The sequence below is a fragment of the Ovis aries genome, chromosome 1, assembly GCF_016772045.2.
Source record: "Ovis aries strain OAR_USU_Benz2616 breed Rambouillet chromosome 1, ARS-UI_Ramb_v3.0, whole genome shotgun sequence".
Classification (NCBI taxonomy): domain Eukaryota; kingdom Metazoa; phylum Chordata; class Mammalia; order Artiodactyla; family Bovidae; genus Ovis; species Ovis aries.
The window spans coordinates 71,099,490-71,119,674 of record NC_056054.1 but is presented as its reverse complement, the minus strand read 5'-3'; the positions used below and the strand labels follow the sequence as shown (position 1 = coordinate 71,119,674).

Here is a 20,185-nt window from a genome sequence, read left to right as displayed (position 1 = left end):
GCCCAAGTGCCAAGTCCCCCTGTCCATTAGGGCAAACTTGGAAAATCAGAAATGGTTTTCTAAGAGTATTTCAGTCATCGACAGACTTCACTGACTTTTTCTTCCCCACAGCACTACTATGTGTTTTCTCCTTCCCAGTTTGTGGGGATGGCCCTTCTTTCCTTTCAAATCATCTCTACTGATGCTTAATTTAAATACAATAGAATGCACCTATTTAAAGTGTACAGTTCCGTGAGTTTTGGCAAATGTATGTGCCATGTGTCAGGTTTTTTTAACGTGGTCATTTTTTATTGTGGTAAAATATGTGTATAAAATATATGTAATTATCATTTTTAAGTGGCATTGCACTTCAGCGGCATTAGTATATTCACATTGTTGTACAACCATCACCACCATCCATCTCCAGTAATTTTTCATCTTCCCAAACTGAAACTCTGTATTCATCAAGCAGTAACTCCCCAGGAACCACTCCCCCGGCCACTGGTTTACATTGTTGAGTGCTCCACGTAACTCGAAGACATGGAATCACACAGTATTTGTCCTTTTGCGTCTAGCTCATTTCTGTTAACATAATGCCCTCAAGGTAAATCCATGTGGGAGCCTGTGTCAGAATATCCTCCCTTTTTAAGGTTGAATAATATTCAGTTGTGTGTACATACCATGTTTTGTTTATCCATTCATCCATATGGACATTTGTTTCTGGGTTTCATTGGTTTGTATTTGTTCTTTTTAAAATAAATATCCTTAAAGACTACTCAGCGTAGCAGTAGAAACAGGCAAGTCTCTGCTTACTCTCTGAGGAGCTGGCTCCCAGCACCTTCTTGCCAGCATAAGTAGATGGAGGCAGGGACCAGAGTTGGTCACACTGCACACTGAATTGAGAATAGGAAACTGGAGCGATCAGTTCCCGTCTTCCTGGCTTTGATTTTTCAGTTATTCCTGTAGAGGTTTAGGAGGCTACCACTAGCTGAGGCTCTGCCTCATTTACCCATAATCCTCTTGCGGGCACTCCTTTGGCTTAGCTCACAAGTCTAAGAAGAAACCCTGTGGCCTGGGCAGGACACAGGCCGCTCCAACGGGGCTGTACATTAACCGTGGGAAACAACAAAGTGATGGGTGGGAGGGAGGGTGGAGAGTGCCCTTTTCTGGAGCTATCTACCTACTCTGGCCCTTCTCTTGCCTCCAGGTATTTGTGAACTTTGCTAAACAGCAGAATGAAACTTACGACCTCCCTTTGCACCCTCGAGCTGCAGGAGCCAGCCGACAGGCCAAGGTACCTCTGCCACCCCTTCCCTGTCCACTGCTTGGGGCAGATCCTTGGCTCAGGGACCCAACTGACACACTGGGCCTGCAGGGGCCCCAGATATGCCTCCTGCGGAGAGTCCCACCCATAGCAGCCCTCACCTCCTCCCTTCCATGCCTCACTTGTCTGGGCCAAAGATAGCTGTGTACCTTCATTTTATAATCAGGAAACTTTCGGATGGTATCGGAGAACATTTTTGAAATGAACTTTCTCATATATTTTTGCTTATAGCAAAAAAAAAAAAATTGGATTTTGGAAATAAGCAGGGAAGATAGGAGAGAATATTAAAATATTTCAGTTGTTGGGATACTTGACATATACATCTGGTCTTATGTTTGAATTTCAAAGTAAGGAAGTTAACTGGCACTCATTTCACTGGTGTTCTCATTTGGCTAGAGTAAAGATTATTCTCTGTTTTATGAAGAGGGCTCTTTGCTCTTCATAAAAATTTCAAAATGATGAAGGAAGTAACAATAAAAGGTATGTATCCTGGCCTGTCATAACTCTTGGGATATGTGCCTCCACATTCCTGCCCTGACACAGCACATAAGGAACACATTCATCCCAGTTCCCCAGAAAGAGAACAAAAGAGAGCTGGAGAAAGTCCTGGAGGAGGCGACCTAAGCCTGGGGTGTTAAAGGATCAAATTAATTCAGCCATCCTCTCCTGACTTACCTGGAGAGTAGATCAAATAAAATCAAAGTATTTTCTTCAATAAGCCTAATTTCCCATAAAGTTCTCATTCCTCCCAGTTTCCTGATTGTGAGAAAAGCCAGGTGCAGGTAATGATTGAAACACTCCTTTCCAAGGCACTATTTGTGATGCATTTTCCCCATTTCTCTTGACCAGTAGAGACATAATGACTACTTGGCAAGGCTGACTTTGCCCAGAAATACCTAAGTAAAGGCATCTGTCCAGAGAAAATTAGTTTTGCTGAGATTTTCCAGCCATTCTTTCTCATTTATAAATCTTATATTTGCTGTTTACACCAGCAGAAAATTATTCTTTGAAAGCAGTTGCAGTTACAAATTCCTTTTGCAACTCAAAATACATAATTTGGTTTCAGAAGTTTTTCCTAAAACTGTCAGTGGTCTCCTCACCACCAGCTGGCATGTGCCCTCTTAAAGGGGGTAATACCAGGTCATCTGTGGACCTGACAAGGGGCATTCATGATCTGTGATCTGCAGCAGTTAACTCCAAACTTTCCCTCTTACTGGATGTGATCGTTTCCTATTTTGCCTGTCACATTTTAGCATGCAGAGACTAGAAAACCTACTGCAGCATATTTATTAAGTCAGCATTTTTCTATAATAAATGTGTGGTTCAAAACCTAACCCTGACTCTGTGACATACAACCTTTATAAAAGTTTGCAAAAACCCTCCTGCAGAGCATTGTACATAAGTAAATGTCATGAAACAAATAATAATTATGGTTTGTTTACATTATCCCATTTTAAAACCATTTTCTTCTATAGGAAGTGGACAAAGGGAATTCTGCACCTCAAGGATGACCTTAATTATGATTTCTTGGCTTTTAAGACAGTAAGGACATGATAACTTCCTTGGGCTAAAAAAAAAAAAAACAAACCAAAAGGCACCATAAGAAATGTTACAGAAGGTGTGGCTAACGTACATGTCAACATGTACGTGCATGGTGGGGCATGAATCTTTAAAACATCTGGATCGTAGAGTCAGAAGAACCTGCAGGATCATCAGCTCCAAACATTACAGACAAGGAGATAAACATAACCTGTAAACTTGGATGATCTGATAGACTCCAGTGCCCTCAGCTGAGCTTCCTTCAGAGCTTGACCGACGGCTATTTAACTTAAAGTCTAAAAGCCATCGAACCAGAAAACCGAGATGAACAGAGTCCATCTGATCTCCTTCTACACTGCCCACGTTTTCTGCTGCAGCTTAAAAAGAACTGCAGGCAGCTGAAAAGGCAGGAGCCTCTGCCATGTGGTCAGTCACACCAGCCAGCATAAGCAGCCCCCTGGCCGCAGAGACAAACACAGAGGAGGCACACAGTATAGACCCCAAATTGGAGGCTTTTTCAGAAGGAAACAGAAACTGACTCGCTCACCTGAAACATCCGATGGGAAACTCATGCAACCAAATGAGCGCAGAACGCGCTTCTTCCAGAGCAGACCACAGAGGGAGAAGCCTGGGGCCGCCTTCCTCCTGGCCCTGGCCTCCACACTGTTCTCATTTCAAGTGGATCTGCGTTGTGTGTGTGTACGTGTGTGTGTGTTATTTTTAAAGAGAAAATAAAATGCAAACACACTTTCAACAAACTATCCCCACTCACTCCTCTCCCTGAGGGCACCATCTGGTGTAGTTTTGGTCATTCCCGATGCCCATATGGCTTGCCATCATGGCATGAGCTTATGTGAGAGTAATTGCCCTGGGAGTGCCAGTCACAGCAAGCTTCTGTAATGAGCTAGCCTTGATGTTCCATGGCAAGTCTGCCTCACAGGGTTTGAGACAACACCCAACTGGCAATGCATGTAGACATTATCCACTGTCAGCTGGGTACTGTTTGCATCTAGGTTGAGTTCCCTGCTGGGAACTAAATCCCACAAGCCACAAAGTACCACAAAAAATAAATAAATAAAAATTTTGAAATACTGGCCGCGAAACATAAGCAGGGAAACCTCGAGAGGGAGGAGGCATGCACACACTTAGCCTGGGTTTGAGGAAAATTCAAGTTGGAGACTAGACCCAAATCTCCTGAGAACATGTTTAATTTATTGAAAAATTTCCCAATCTGGATTAATAAGAGAAATTTACAAAGAAGAGGAGGAGAAAATGGAAAGAGTCAGTTTAGAAAACAAGACCACTTGGGAGGTGTTCCAGGGGTATGACTTGCTGCCATATTTTTCTAATTTCCTGTTCTTCTTTGGGGAACTCAAGATTTTAGAACAGCTGGAATCAAAAGAGGATCTCTTTCACTCTAAGTAAAGAGCTCATAGAGAGCTTGATTTGTTCCTGCTACTCTAGATCTCCTAGAGAAAGAAGAAGAGGAAAATGGGGCAGAAAACAGGTCAGCAGAGCTCTGGGCTTGGAAGAAAGGGTCTCTGTGGCAGCCTGAATATTTGCACCAGGACCAGTGAGGAGGAAGTTAGCACCAGCAGCCTGAGGGGCCTGTGGAGAAAGGGGAAACGTTTTCCCCTAGAAGGACAGCAGTATCCCCTTCCTGAAACATGACCCCAGAAGCTCTCAGCCCTCTGGACCCAGGCTATCTGGGGCTTGGTTTCCTCAGTGTGGTACTTCAGTGCCTCAGCAGGTCCTCTGAGATGAACATGACTCCTGGTGTCCACAGGGCGTAACTGCTGCCACATTTGTCCAAGGTGTTTGTCAAGTTCAAGAAAGCAGAGGCACTAGAAGTTTCAGATTTAGAGACTTACAGGCTTGTAGAGCTAAAAAAAAAAAAAAAAAAAAGGCTCAGTTTTCAAAAACTAAATCCTTATGTAATTGTTTGATTTACACTGTTTTAACTGAAAAGGAAACCAAGTCCCAGAAGGATTCAGCTACTTGGCCGGCCATCCAGGCTTCCCTTCAGGCCTCACTCTGGTTCTCCACTGGTTACTTCACTCGCATGTCTGAAGACACAGACCCAGAATTCCCTGCCCCGCTGGTGTAAAGTCTGCCTCTAGGGCCTGGTGGGCCTCTTCCCTGGGTCATGGATGGTCCTGGATCTCTCAGGCTCAAGTCTGCTCATGGCACATGAGGGCCCTTGGGAAAGCAGGAAAGCGATGAAAAGAGGGGTAAGCCATGGGGCAGCTAGCTCTGCACCACCATCGTCCAACACAGGACTCCAAGGAATCCAAGAAGTTGATAGTTGAGCCTGCCTCACCAAGGAGGTCATTATTTAGCAGTTTCTTTGCTTAGTTTATTACTTTAAGAATTGAGACATACATGATATGAGAATCCATCAAAGCTACTCTCCTCAGAGCCTTTCCCAAAGCTCACCATGACACATACTCAGCTTTTCAAGCAGCTGTCTGATATCAAGGCTCAGACATGTGTGTCTCATGAGTCAAGCTTTGGCCAAACCAGTCATCCTCTTGGTTCAGCACGTTAGTAACTTTCCTAAGGGACCACAGCACCTTGTAGCCAAATCCCTTAGTCCTGGATTGTGGTGAGTTTCAGGAAGGACACGTCATCTACAAAGCACTGCACACACAGCACCTAGTTGTCAGGATCCCTGGCACACAGCTCTGCAATTGTGCTATTCTCATTTTCCGCCAGAGCTTGGCAGTCTCTTTGGTCTTGAATGATACTGACTGCTGAGTCCATCCTCTTATGCCAGCTAGAGAAGGAAAAGATAAGAGAGGAGGGGAGAAGAGGGCAGGAAGCATCCAGTGCTCCACATCCTGGGTCTAAAGCAGTGCACAAGATACACCCAATGTCTCTATGGTGTTAATATTCTCATGTGTTGTTGTTCAATTGATAAGCAATGTGCAACTCTTTGGGACCCTACGGTCTGCAGCACGCCAGGCACTTCTGTCCCCTTTATCTCCCGGAGTTTGCTCAGACTCATGTCCTTTGAGTCAGTGATGGTATTTAATCATCTCATCCTCTGCTGCCCCTTCTCGCTTTGCCTTCAGTCTTTCACAGCATCACGGTCTTTCCAGTGAGCCAGCTCTTCACATCAGGTGACCAAAGTATTGAAGCTTCAGCTTCAGCATCAGTCCTTTCAGTGAATACTCAGGGTTAATTTCCTTTAGAATTGACTGGTTTGATTTCCTTGCAGTCCAAGGACTCTCAAGAGTCATCTCCAGCACCAGTTTGAAATCATCAATTCTTCAGCGCTCAGCCTTCTTTGTGGTCCAACTCTCACATCCTCACATTCTCATGTAGGGGGTCATCAAACTTCCTGAAGGGGCCAGAGAGTACAGTGAACTAAATGAATTGTTTCCAATTCATGCAGTGGATGCTATATAGCAATGGAAATGAATTAATTAAAAATATGTATCTCAAAACTTAATAATTAGCAAAATAGCCAATGGCAGCAGGCTAGAAATAGCAAGGCATTCTCTGGCTACTCAATCTAAATTTTCAACTGTCCCATCCCCATCCTGACATCATACCCACTTCTGTGCTTTTTTTTAAATCCTTGGAAGTTACATTATCAAACATACTGTATGTTTTTACTTTCTCTTCTTGTTTATTGTTTCTCTGCTCCCCTAAATACAAACTCCATGAGGACAGAAATTTTTGTTTAGTTTCTTATTTTTCCTGGTAGTTGTTAACCAAACCATTTTTAATTTTTAAATTCTTGGCATTATAGAACTAAACTGAAATGTAACAGTCTGCTCTTACATTTCTTATCAACAAACATAACCATAATTCATGAGCCAAAAAGCCCAAAACAAAACTAAAAACAGAAAAGCTTGTAAAACTAAATATGAATCCCAGCATTAACAGCTGAACAGAAAATGTGATTTTTAAATTTTTAGCAAATCATAAAAAGTTGTATAGAAACTGAACAGTTAGAAATAATTTAAAACCTGAAAATCACTGACTAGAAATCACACAATTTGATTATGTGGACACAGGATAAAAAGTTTATGAGTGAACCTACATTCTTCCAGCTACAGCACCTGCCCTTCTCAGAGGAAAGCCTGGCATTGATTAGATTCTGGGCCACACTAACACTGGCCGCAGAATCAGTGATAGCAATCTGCCTTCCAGGACAGCCTTCCGTTGGGTCAGCAGTTTTGATCTGGGCCCTGGACATCTGGAAGATCTCATTATTGTTGGTGCTTTGGCCCCTGACTAAGTAACCAGTTAAGCTATTTAGAATGGTGAGTTCATGGGTGGTTTGACTAAAGGCATCCAAACTTGCCCAATAGCCTTTTATCTCTGGAAAGCTGGAGTCAATTCTGGTAAATCCAGTCTCACCACGCATCACAGCAAAGTGATGCCATCTGGTTCAACTTAGCCATATGGAGTGGAGAAATGGTGTGTTGCCCTTGAATTGAGCAGGCATGTCGTGGTGGTTCCTCCAGGTCATGGGTGGTGTAGGCGTAGCTTGCAGCATCACTGCACCCACCTTGGCAGCCCTCACAGATGATAGAGAGCTATCCGGCATGGGCTGGTACAAACAGTCATGACTCTTCACTGTGGGGACCCAAACAGCATCTCTAGCATGCCCAGGCAGAGCTGCTTGGCACACTCGGTGATAGAGCACAACACGCCAGTGATGATGATGGCCCACTCGGTGAAGCTGCCCAGCATATTTCCCGTCCCCAGTGTTAAAAACAGTGCCTGGCCATAGTAGCCACTCAGTAAGTATCAATATTTGTTGAATTAATGACTAAATAGTGTACCCTGACATTTTTATAAAATCTAAAACTCATGAAATCACTAAAGATTATTTATAGATACATGTATATGCAGTGAAAAATATCATGCTTGAGGATTATGAACACCAAATTCAGGATGTGACTGCTTCCAGGTGTGAGGGAGGGAATGACATTCAGGGTGAGATGCAAGGAAGGTCTAACTGCATGTGTAATATTCAAATTTCTTAATAGAGGAAAACAACAGATTGGGAAAGACTAGAGATCTCTTCAAGAAAATTAGAGATGCCAAGGGAACATTTCATGCAAAGATGGGCTCGATAAAGGACAGAAATGGTATGGACCTAACAGGAACAGAAGATATTAAGAAGACATGGCAAGAATACACAGAAGAACTGTACAAAAAAGATCTTCACGACCCAGATAGTCATGATGATGTGATCACTAATCTAGAACCAGACATCCTGGAATGTGAAGTCAAGTGGGCCTTAGAAAGCATCACTACGAATAAAGCTAGTGGAGGGGATGGAATTCCAATTGAGCTGTTTCAAATCCTGAAAGATGATGCTGTGAAAGTGCTGCACTCAATATGCCAGCAAATTTGGAAAACTCAGCAGTGGCCACAGGACTGGAAAAGGTACATTTTCATTCCAATTCCAAAGAAAGGCAATGCCAAAGAATGTTCAAACTACCGCACAATTGCAAAGTAATGCTCAAAATTCTCCAAGCCAGGCTTCAGCAATACGTGAACCGTGAACTCCCTGACGTTCAAGCTGGTTTTAGAAAAGGCAGAGGAACCAGAGATCAAATTGCCAACATCTGCTGGATCATGGAAAAAGCAAGAGAGTTCCAGAAAAACATCTATTTCTGCTTTATTGACTATGCCAAAGCCTTTGACTGTATGGATCACAATAAACTGTGGAAAATTCTGAAAGAGATGGGAATACCAGACCACCTGACCTGCCTCTTGAGAAATCTGTATGCAGGTCAGGAAGCAACAGTTAGAACTGGACATGGAACAACAGACTTGTTCCAAATAGGAAAAGGAGTACGTCAAGGCTGTATATTGTCACCCTGCTTATTTAGCGTCTATGCAGAGTACATCATGAGAAACGCTGGACTGGAAGAAACACAAGCTGGAATCAAGATTGCGGGGAGAAATATCAATAACCTCAGATATGCAGATGACACCACCCTTATGGCAGACAGGGAAGAGGAATGAAAAAGCCTCTTGATGAAAGTGAAAGAGGAGAGCGAACAAGTTGGCCTAAAGCTCAACATTCAGAAAATGAAGATCATGGAATTCGGTCCCATCACTCCATGGGAAATAGATGGGGAAACAGTGGAAACAGTATCAGACTTTATTTTTTTGGGCTCCAGAATCACTGTAGATGGTGACTGCAGCCATGAAATTAAAAGACGCTTACTCCTTGGAAGAAAAGTTATGACCAACCTAGATAGCAAATTCAAAAGCAGAGACATTACTTTGCCGACTAAGGTCCGTCTAGTCCAGACTATGGTTTTTCCTGTGGGTTTGTATGGATGTGAGAGTGGGACTATGAAGAAGGCTGAGCCCCAAAGAATTGATGCTTTTGAACTGTGGTGTTGGAGAAGACTCTTGAGAGTCCCTTGGACTGCAAGGAGATCCAACCAGTCCATTCTGAAGGAGATCAGCCCTGGGATTTCTTTGGGAGGAATGATGCTAAAGCTGAAACTCCAGTACTTTGGCCACCTCATGAGAAGAGTTGACTCATTGGAAAAGACTCTGATGCTGGGAGGGATTGGGGGCAGGAGGAGAAGGGGAGGACAGAGGATGAGATGGCTGGATGGCATCACTGACTCGATGGACGTGAGTCTGAGTGAACTCCAGGAGATGGTGATGGACAGGGAGGCCTGGCGTGCTGCGATTCATGGGGTCGCAAAGAGTCGGACACGACCGGGCGACTGACCTGAACTGAACAGCTATGCCATTGAGAAGATATTTTCAATAATTAGTATTTTCAACAATATTTAGCATATTCCCCAAGAAACTTCTGGACCCTGCATTAGAGGCTTCATTCAAAATTTAAAGAAGGCCAGAGGGAGACGCAATGTTAGAGATTGGATCAGACTCAAGTCTTGATGATCCCAGTCCTGTCTGCAGCCTGCACTCATGCCTCCTACTCTTTTAATTTAAAAAAGCCCCAGAGAAATAGACCAGTCTCAAGAAAAGGCCAACATTGCTTGTATATACTTGTCACACCCTCTTCTCAAAAACATGGTCCATCTACAATAACCACCAAAGAGCACTGCCGTGCTGAAAACACTGGGAGAAACAGACTTTGGGCTTGAAACAGCAGGGTTGGCTAGAGACAGGATTAAGATGATGATAAAACTGCGTGTAGTGGAACTGGGGTAAGGGAGGCCATACCCACCTGGAGACAGGTCCATGCCCACCTGGAGACAGGTCCATGCCCAAGGTCATGCACATAGCCGAGCAGGGAGAACCAGGGCCCAGGACAGAGGCTGGAGGACGCAGAAACAATTTGCCTCTCTGATGCTCCCCAACAGCATGGTTCCATGGGATATCCCATGAACAAACACTGTTCATTCAGCCTTTTGAGGAGATGAAAAGAATGGCAGATACAGGCAAAGCTGGAAATAAGACAAAAGAACTTAAGAAAGCTAAAGAAGCCATTCCGAATAAAACTCCAGTGCTGACACTCCCTGGAGCTCTGGGAAGAGACTCGGTTAATCCAAGGAGGCCAAACATGAGCTTTCCGTCAGGCCAAGGTTCAAAAACAAAGTGTGCAGAGATAAAACAGGCAGCAGTGTTCAGGGACCCGTAACTGTAAAGAGGAGCAGTTTTCAGAGTGCGACTAAAACTTCAAGCATGCAAACCTGGAGGCTCACCACTTCATGAAATGACTTCATTTTGGAGAACTCTGATGAAAATGTCACTATTTACGCAGAGAGTCGGACACGACTGAAGCGACTTGGCAGCAGCAGCAGCATGGCTAGCCAGAGCAGGAAAAGGGATGGTGGCCTTTTCTAAAACCACTGAAGCTGTGGTCAGTGCCAGAGCCAGAGAGAGAATAAAAAAGTTTCATTTCCCCTCACAGCCTGGGCCCCCACTCCCACGGATGCCAGGCATTTGCTTTTCCAACCTGGAATCTGAGAATTTTAAGATCTTCAAACTGATGGAATTGGGGGCTACCAGGACCTTAAGAGTTGTAGATTCTTAGACATCCTGCTGCTGCTAAGTCACGTCAGTCATGTCCGACTCTGTGAGACCCCATAGACGGCAGTCCACCAGGCTCCCATCCCTGGGACTCTCCAGGCAAGAACACTGGAGTGGGTTGCCATTTCCTTCTCCAATGCATGAAAGTGAAAAGTGAAAGTGAAGTCACTCAGTCATGTCTGACTCTTCACGACCCCATGGACTGTAGCCTACCAGGCTCCTCCGTCCATGGGATTTTCCAGGCAAGAGTACTGGAGTGGGTTGCCATTGCCTTCTCCCTTAGACATCCTAGAACCATGAAATTCCAGAATCTCAGGGTCAGAATTATTGTGTCCAGGGAAGAGACAGCTTCCACCACTTCCTAACTGTGTGACTTTGGGCAAGATGCTTAACATCTCTGTGCCTGCAATTCTTCATCTACAAAGCGGAGTAATAATTGTACGTACTCCCGTCTCTGCTCTCGGCCACACAAAGATACAGTAAGTCAGTAGTATACAATCCAGAAGAGGATCCTCACCAGAACTCTCTCATGCTGACACCCTGATCACAGACCATCCAGACTCTAGAACCATGAGAAATAAAGTTTTATTTTTAAAGGGAAGAGGGAAGGAGGCTGGTAAGAATTTTATCAGGGCTACCTGACCATCCTGTCCAGATGCCCACCTTCTCATAAGTGTCATATTCCCATGAACCCATATCTAGGTCCCACAGCTACCTTCAGTTGACCTTCTTAAAGCGGGTCCTTCACTATAAAACCCCATCCTGGAGACTATCACACTCTTCCAAGGGCTCCTGGAGAACAGTGCTGGCCTGCCTTTTCCAGACTCTTCACCATTCTTGGCCCACGTATCGTCCAGCTCCTGACTCTTAATAACAGTGGTGTTCATGGCTCTATAAACTGCTGCCTTCAGGATTTGGTAAGGATACTTAATCTTGGAAGCCACGACCCTCGGTATGCCTGCTAGTGCTGACCCAGACCTCTGACTCCTTTCTCCTTGGAGGTCCTGACTCCTATCTTAGTTTCAGCCGTGGGTTCCTCAACTCCCAGCAGTAGCCCATCTATTCAACACCCTCGTCATCTAACTCTGGCCCCCTGAATGTGATTTTGCACAGATGGGACATAACCAAATTGTGATTGTACCCCCATCTGAAATTTGTTGCATATATAATGCCTAACAATTTATAGTAAAGTGTATATAATTAATCTCATAGCTCAGGTTTATTACTTAATTTATTATTCCCATTGCAGTCTTTTAAAAAAATATTTATTTGGCTGTACCAGGTCTTAGTTGCAGCACGCAGGATCTGGGGATCTTCATTGTGGTAAGAATGATCTTTAGTTGCAGTTGCAGCATGTGGGATCTAGTTCCCTGAGCAGGAATCGAACCAAGGACCTCTGCATTGGAAGCACAGAGTCTTAGCCACTGGACCACCAGGGAAGTCCCTCCATTGTTGTCTTTAAGAGACCAGAATTTAAAAACAACTACCACCACCAATATTTGGGTTTTGTTAAGAAGATGTGCTCAACTCAAGTAGACCCAAGCCTGTGGTGCCTCTAACTTGAAATTTTGATTTATTCTCAACTATTTCTGAGCCTCTACTAAGAGCCAGGGAACGTAGCACACACTGGGAAACCAGGGCAAGACACCGTCCCAACTTGTGGAGCTCAAGAGTACAGTGGGAAGAAAGGCAAGTCCCAGATGGTTAGGAGTCAGTGTGGACCCACTAAGAGGCCCATAGAGGAGGCAGCAGCTGAGCGAATTGTTAAGAATAAAAGAGTAACAGGGGAAGGGGAGGTAGTGGAGGGAAAGCATTTTAAGCAATGGGAGCATTATGTGGAGGGAGACCCTAATTCTGTGCATCAGTTTGTCTAGACGTGGCAGTGCGGGGTGGATAAGTGCTTCCAGGAGGGATGAGAAGATAGAGGCAGGCATACCCACATTCTGGTGGGCTTTGCCTTCCTGGCTAAGCAGTTTGAACTTTATCCTGTAACGTACTTTGATTCTTGGTGTACATAAGAATCAGTGAGGGAGCCCATTTTTAACGGTGGCTCCTGAACCCTGCACATAGAACATTGGATTCAACAGGTCAGGCAATGAACCTAGGAATCTGCATTTTAATAACCTCTCCCTCCGCTGAGTAAATCTGATGCAGAGTATGCTTGGGCAGTACTTTTCCGAATACAGTTACAGGAGACGGGGAGTCATAGAGGGGTGGCATGATCAAATCTGTTTCAGAAAAGTCGCTCTGGCAGAAAGTATGCATACGTGCTCACTCAGCAAAGGCCCCTAATCCTTTGATAATCCCCTAGTAACCTTCTGTTGCCCAGGGCCTGCAGCGCTCAGAGGTGGCTCTGAAAGAGATAGTCTCCTGAGAAGGGAGTCCACTGGGAAAGTTATGCCTCCTGGCCTGTTGTTCTGAAATTTTGTAGCTCCAGACTCAGGGCAACAAGAGGTGCTGGTTGTGAAAGCAGGAAAGTCTTGGGGCTCCAGGTCCACTGATGAACTTCTGAATGCTGGAGGACACAGGCTCTTAAAGGGGCAGACGCCTGGAGCAGACCCAAGTCTGGTCTTGGTGCTACAGAAGCTCCTGACAGGACAGAACCTGTGCTCATTTGGTTAATAAAGACCCAGGGGGATTTGGGTACAAGCCACATCAGCATTTTCCCCTGGAATGCCAATAATGTCACCTCAGAAAGCTGAACCCATCCTGATTAGCATGGCCTAGTTTCTTGCAGCCAATGGCAAAAAATACACTGATAAATATTTCGTGATGGCTACAACAATGACATTCCAACCAAAAGCCACACTCATTTTCTGGAACTGCTGAATCAGTCAAGCAGCAGTTCTGCAAAAACTGCCTTCTTATAACCTGGTGATTCTGACCATGGTAAAACGTTCAGGCGGACTGATGCTGGCTGACAGCATCCACCACCCACACCCACACCTAGATCCAAGCCCAGTGAGCCTTTAGTCCCAGAACCTGTCTGCCTTTCCATGCCTCTTCCAGAGCAAAAGTCACATCTCTTCCAAAGTTGGACCATGCTATGATCTATAACATTTTGTTTCATATTCTACCATCTCAGAGGGCAAGAACCCTGTCTTGGGCTTCTTCTGGCTCCCTGTGCCAAGCAGCTACTCCAGTGAGCAGGTCTGAAATGACCAAGAGACCTCCATGTGGTCGGGCTGGCCCCACTCTTAGCCCCAGCCAAAGTCCTCCCAGCTCAGCTCTGCCACTGCCCAGGCACCAGACTCTCGCCTGGGACATTTGTTTCCTGAATACTCCCCGAATAATGCTGTTGGTGTATGCGTATAGGATTGCCCCTTTTGTCAGCTGAATCCTGATTAGTATTTTCTGTGATGGAGCCTCACTGACCACCTGGCAGGACCCCACTGAGGATCTAGAGAAGAAAAATAGTTCAGGTACTTTAAATAGCCATTAGAAGGTGAGTCCATTTGGATCAGGGGGACTACCTCAAATATTTTGGCTTTTCTGTGTTAACTTGCCAGTCAGATTCTAGTCTATAAACATTTATTTATCTTAAATTTATTTATTTATTTTTGGCTGCTCTGGGTCTTCGTTGCTGTGCTCAGGCTTTCTCTATTTGCAGTGAGTGAGGCTGCTCTCTAGCTGAGGCATGCGGGCCTTTCTCTTTGTTGTGGCTTCTCTTGTTGGGGAACAGGCTCTAGAGTGCCTGGGCTCACTAGTTGTGGTACACAGGTTTAGTTGCCCCACAGCATATGGAATCTTCCCGGACCAGGGATTGAACCCATGTCCCCTGGCAGACTCTTCACCACTGGACCACTGGGGAAATCTGCCAAATACATTTAAATATCATTTGTGTGCATGTGTGTGTGTGTGCATGGGAGAGAGAGAGATCTAATAACATTTGTGAGTACGTAACTGGTACCTAAAAAGATCTTATCTAATATCTGACTTGATATTATTACTTGAAGGGTAAGTTTCAACATAGGTATCAAAAATATTTATAATTAATGAGTTGCTAGGAAATTGGGTTTGCTGCCTTGTCTGGAAGACACAGCTGTTTCTTGGTCTTATAATCAAGAATCTCCACCTGGCATAAACAAAAATTACAACAAAAACTCTACCTATTGGTCCTGTGCGGCCTAGGATGACCCACAGCATGTTTATATAGTGCCATTAAGGTGGGAATCAAAGATGGGGGCCCCCGCTGCCACCCCTCCCAAGTGCCTTCAGCTCAGAGACCCTACTCAAAGATGCACAACCAGTTTTTAGACACCAAATGACAAAAGTGAGTTTCAGGAGACTAATAGTTACACACACACATAGCTGGGCCACCCTTCATCTTAACAGCTATACAAAAGGCTTTGTGTGCACCTGTATGGTTATTCTGAGAGCCTGTATTTCAGATGCACTGGGCTGAGTCCTCCCCATTCTCAAATTGTCAGCTTAGTTCATAGCCTCCAACTACCTATGCTGTAATAATCACACAGCAAAGCCTGTGACTCTGCAACCCACCCATGGCAAACAGAGGCAGCTGAAAAGACATAATAGGTTTGGGAGGAGCACTGATATTTGTAAAGTTCCCACAACAGAAAAAAAAGCTTTCAAGATAATCCTCTGAAGTATTTACTCTTTCCCCCACTTTTTAGATGAGCCCACTCAAGCTCTAGGAGATTGGTCTGCCAAATCCATACAGCTAATGAGAGGCAGAGTAGGATTTGAGCCAAAGTCTGCCTCTCTTACCACCACGTGTTATCTCATCTATTTCATTTAATGTAATTTGCTCTTCTTCACATTATGATGACAATATTATTACCACTACTTTCCAGGTAAAGAAACTGAGGTTGTTTCTGAAATGAGTTTCCCCTCTGGAACACTCAAGCATTTTTCCACACTGTCTCATAGAAGTATTTTTAATATGCAAGTCAAGACTCTTAACAGAACACGAAAGAAAAGTTTTTTGAGAACAAGTCCCTCACAATGATTGCTCAACTTCTTCATAGCTCCAAGTAGACTAAGTCTTCATATAAACCCTCATGATTTAATATTATAAACAAAATGGTAATGATATAATAGCATACAACAAAAGAACCAAGACTTCTAAACCTAAAATTCATGTCTGAAAGAAACTGTCCTCAGCTCCTAAGATTCCTGGCTAAGATGTCATGGTTGCAAATAACAGAAACCAATCTGGCTTAGCATAACTAAAATGTGGTTTTATTGGAAGTATGAAATTCAATAACTAGGGCAAGACAGCTTGCAGGATCTCAGTGTGTTCTTAGTTGCTCAGTCATGTCTAACTCTTTGCATGTCTAACTCTATGTTAGTCATGTCTAACTCTGCTATGGACTGTAGCTGGCCAGGCTTCTCTGTCCATGGGGATTCTCCAGGTGGAGGGGGTTGCCATGCCCTCCTCCAGGGGATCTTCCCAACCCAGGGGTTGAGCGCAGGTCTCCCACATCGCAGGTGAATTCTTTATCATCTGAGCCACCAGGGAAGCCCAAGAATACTGGAGTGGGTAGCCTATTACGTCTTCAGGGGATCTTCCCAACCCAGGAATCAAACTGGGGTCTCCTGCATTGCAGGTGGATTCTTTACCACCTGAGCTACCGGGGAAACCTGTAGGGGCTTCAGTAAGAGAGTTTAAAGACCTTCCTTCTACAGCTGAGGCAGCTTACATGACTCAATTCCCAACTTCAGGACTCAGGCCAAATTCTCAGAATGAAAAGTGAATGTTTCCAACTAATTCAGCCAGTTCTGGAGCAGGGTTGCTATTGCTATTGCTAAGTCACTTCAGTCGTGTCCGACTCTGTGCAACCCCATAGACAGCAGCCCACCAGGCTCCCCCATCCCTGGGATTCTCCAGGCAAGAACACTGGAGTGGGTTGCCATTTCCTTCTTCAATGCACGAAAGTGAAAGGTGAAAGTGAAGTCGCTCAGTCATGTCCGACTTAGTGACCCCATGGACTGCAGCCTACCAGGCTCCTCCATCCATGGGATTTTCCAGGCAAGAGTTCTGGAGTGGGGTGCCATTTGACTCATCCATATAAGGGGCAGAGTTTTTAGCAAAAGAAAAGTAGTCATTCCTAATATTTATTCATAAAAATATAACATATAGCTAACTCCAAATTCTAAGCACAAAATTATTATATGGATAGAAAAATAGGATGGGGAAAACACTATATAAGAAGTTAGGCAATGTGATTCCTATTAATTCTCTGCAATGTCTTTGGGCAATTCCTGCATCTATAAAATCAGGAGTTGAAGTAAATGACCAAAAGTCTTCTAAACCCACCCTGAGGTCTAAGTTTCTGTAGATGGTTGGTATAACAGTCACTTCAAGGAGACTTTAATACAGCTATCTGAGGAATGCATATGTTTTGATGAACCCCAGAGTTTGTTTGAAGCCTTTTCCTACAGAAACAAATGAGTGCAACATCACACGGATGTCAACATCCAGCACTGTGAAAAGGGAAGAAAAGATTAACATGCCAATTCTAGGACTTTAGTGCTGGCCCCTCAGACCCCATTTCTAAAGGAGCTTCTTTCACGCCTATCTGATTAATGTTCTATCTGTACTTGGCTCACCAAGCAGAACACGTGACTGCAATATCACATTTCTATGCTGGATTTTAGTCAGTACTTTGTTTGCCTCAAATTAGCTGGGAACCTGATTCAGAGTTACTGATGACATTACCCTTGTCTTATGCTGACCAGCCAAAACTGAGCTTAGATCCTTATCAATAGAGAGAATAATAAATCAGGGCAATTTGTTTTAACCATATGCTTTATTCCCTACTGTGCCCTCCCTCCATGTCCCTTCTTTCAACCATTCTATTCTGCTACAACCACAGCACTTGGGTGTTTGTCTAAAATGAAATTAATTTTCAGCAAAAACATTTTCAAAATTGTAACATACTTGCCACCCCTACCCACCTGCACTCCAAACCCCCTTTACTCTGCTCTGCCTTTTTTCCCCCAAAGCATTTATCGCCTTCCAACATATCATACAACTTATTGCGTATATTCTCCCATCAGACTGTAAGCCCCCACAAGGGAAGATATCTTATTATGGTACATATATAACTGGATTTTTTCCCTGGTCCCTGGCACAGAGCACCTAAACCCCTGGAATTTCCTGAGCCATAGGAATGTACTTTGTTACTCATAGTGAGCTTCTTTATGATCATAGTTGAATTTATGCTAATAAGGTGACTAGCGGTGAGGTCCTAGATAGTATCAGGATGGAGGTAAATGGCCAGAGACACCAACCATATGATTAGAGGTTTAGAAATTCTAGCCCCACGCTCAACCTCCAGGAGGGGAAAAGGGATGAAATTTGAGTTCAGTCACAATGGCCAATGATTTAATCAATTGTGCCTATGTAATGAGACTCCCTCAAGCGAAGAGTTGACTCATTGGAAAAGACTCTGATACTGGGAGGGATTGGGGGCAGGAGGAGAAGGGGACAACAGAGGATGAGATGGCTGGATGGCATCACTGACTCGATGGATGTGAGTCTGAGTGAACTCCGGGAGTTGGTGATGGACAGGGAGGCCTGGCGTGCTGCGATTCATGGGGTCGCAAAGAGTCGGACATGACTGAGCGACTGAACTGAACTGAACTGAATGAGACTCCCTATACAAACTCTACACAAAAGAGCTTCCCTGGTGGCTCAGAGGTAATGAATCTGCCTGCAAGGAAGGAGACCTAGGCTAATCTCTGGGGAAGATCTTCTGAAGAAGGGAATGGTTACCCACTCCAGTAATATTGCATGGAGAATTTTATGATTAGAGGAGCCTGGCAGGCTACAGCCCATGGGGTCTCAAAGACTTGGACACAATTGAGTGAATAACACTTTCATTTTCATACAGATTCTAAGCAACAGGTTCAGGGCACTTTTCAGTTTGTTGAACAAAACTGCATGCCTGGAGCATGATGTACCCTGACTCCACCAAGACAAAAATTCCTGCAGTTGAGACCCTTCTGGATCTCATCTATGTACCATTTCATCTGGCTGTTCATTTGTATCCTTTATGTGTTAGTCACTCAGTCGTGTCCGATTCTTTGTGACCCCATGAGCTGTAGCCCATCAGGCTCCTCTGTCCATGGGATTCTTCAGGCAAGAATATTGGAGTGGGTTGCCATTTCCTTCTCCAGGGGATCTTCCTGACTGAGGGATCAAACCCAGATCTCCCATATTGCAGGCAGATTCTTTACCGTTTGAGCTACCCAGTGATGCCCTCATCCTTTATAGTAATCCATAATCATCAGTATAAACTCCTGAGTTATGTATGTCACTCTAGTAAATTATCAAACCAGAGGGGGGAGTGTCATGGAGACCTCAATTTTCTAGACAGCCAGGCAGAAGGGCAGGTAACCTGGGGCCCCATTTTGGCTGGCATCTGAAGCTGGGCAGCCTTGCGGAATTGAGCTCCTCACCTGTGGAAAGTGAGTGTTATTCGCTCAGTCATATCCAACTCTTTGTGACCCCATGGACTGTAGTCTGCCAGGCTTCCCTGTCCCTGGAACTCTCTAGGCAAGGATACTGGAGTGGGTTATCATTCCCTTCTTATGGAACTCTTCAAGACTCAAGGATAGATGCCGGGGTCCTGCCCTGGTTGGATCCAGGGTATTCGAAGTGTGACGGCGTTGGCGAATGAATGAATGAATGGGAGAGGAAAGGATAGAAGCTGATATTCCTTTGTTTACACAGAAAGCCAATAAAAGCCCCAAGACAAGGGACTTGCTCTGTTCATGGAGGCTGCAGGTGCCCTCTCACCAGACTGAAGACACAGAGTGCCTTCTCCATCGGGTCTTAGAAGTCCAGGCAGGAAAGTGAACGCAGAGAGCCTCTGTGCTCCAAGGGATCAGCCTGAAAAAGAGAGGGAGGGAGAGAGAGAAAGGGAAAGAGAGAGAAAAAGAATGATTGACACGGGGTGACCAAGCTTCAGTGAGCAAGGCCCATAACTTTATTTTCAAAAGGAACTTTTATACCTTGACTTGTACATAGAGGGAAATGAAAGATGCAATGTCATACAGAGTCAGCCCAAACATTATATGTGTTTTGTCTTTATTGAAACCAGGATTTTTTTCTGCATACCCTTCCCATAAACAATGTTGTGTACATTATCTTCTGGCCTTGGAGGCCTGTGGACATTTTATGACCCTCTTTTGATAAAGGCTGCTCAACCAGAAAACTTATTTTCCCTTGAAGTGTTTTTTCTTTATATTTTTAATCTATATCAGCCTCAGAAAGTATTAAACAGAGTTACATTTCTCATGGAGCAAAGGTGCAGTGAGTTACAACAAAGAAAAACCAATTAGCTCAAAGGTCTGATATGGTTAATTTCAAGGCTATTACTT

The 20,185-nt window shown here is 44.4% G+C and overlaps 1 protein-coding gene, 1 non-coding gene and 1 pseudogene across 4 annotated transcripts in view; 1 reads left to right on the top strand and 2 right to left on the bottom strand.

The window, feature by feature from the left end:
• Positions 1-3,600, top strand: part of ABCA4 (ATP binding cassette subfamily A member 4) — a 147,058-nt gene extending 143,458 nt beyond the window's left edge. For 2 of the 3 annotated variants that reach the window (XM_060400857.1, XM_027973917.3), the window contains one exon: positions 1,187-2,637. In XM_060400857.1, coding sequence (XP_060256840.1) covers positions 1,187-1,444 — 258 coding nt within the window. In that variant the 3' untranslated portion in view covers positions 1,445-2,637. Of the gene's footprint in view, positions 1-1,186; positions 2,638-2,778 lie in introns of those variants that run through there. The other variant, XM_060400859.1, reaches the window with a different exon arrangement.
• A 3,233-nt stretch (positions 3,601-6,833) lies between these two features.
• Positions 6,834-19,631, bottom strand: LOC105605497 (poly(rC)-binding protein 1-like; annotated as a pseudogene).
• Positions 12,201-12,273, bottom strand: TRNAG-UCC (transfer RNA glycine (anticodon UCC)). The gene has a single exon. It is a non-coding gene; the product is annotated as a tRNA-Gly (tRNA).
• Positions 19,632-20,185: the final 554 nt, after the last annotated feature.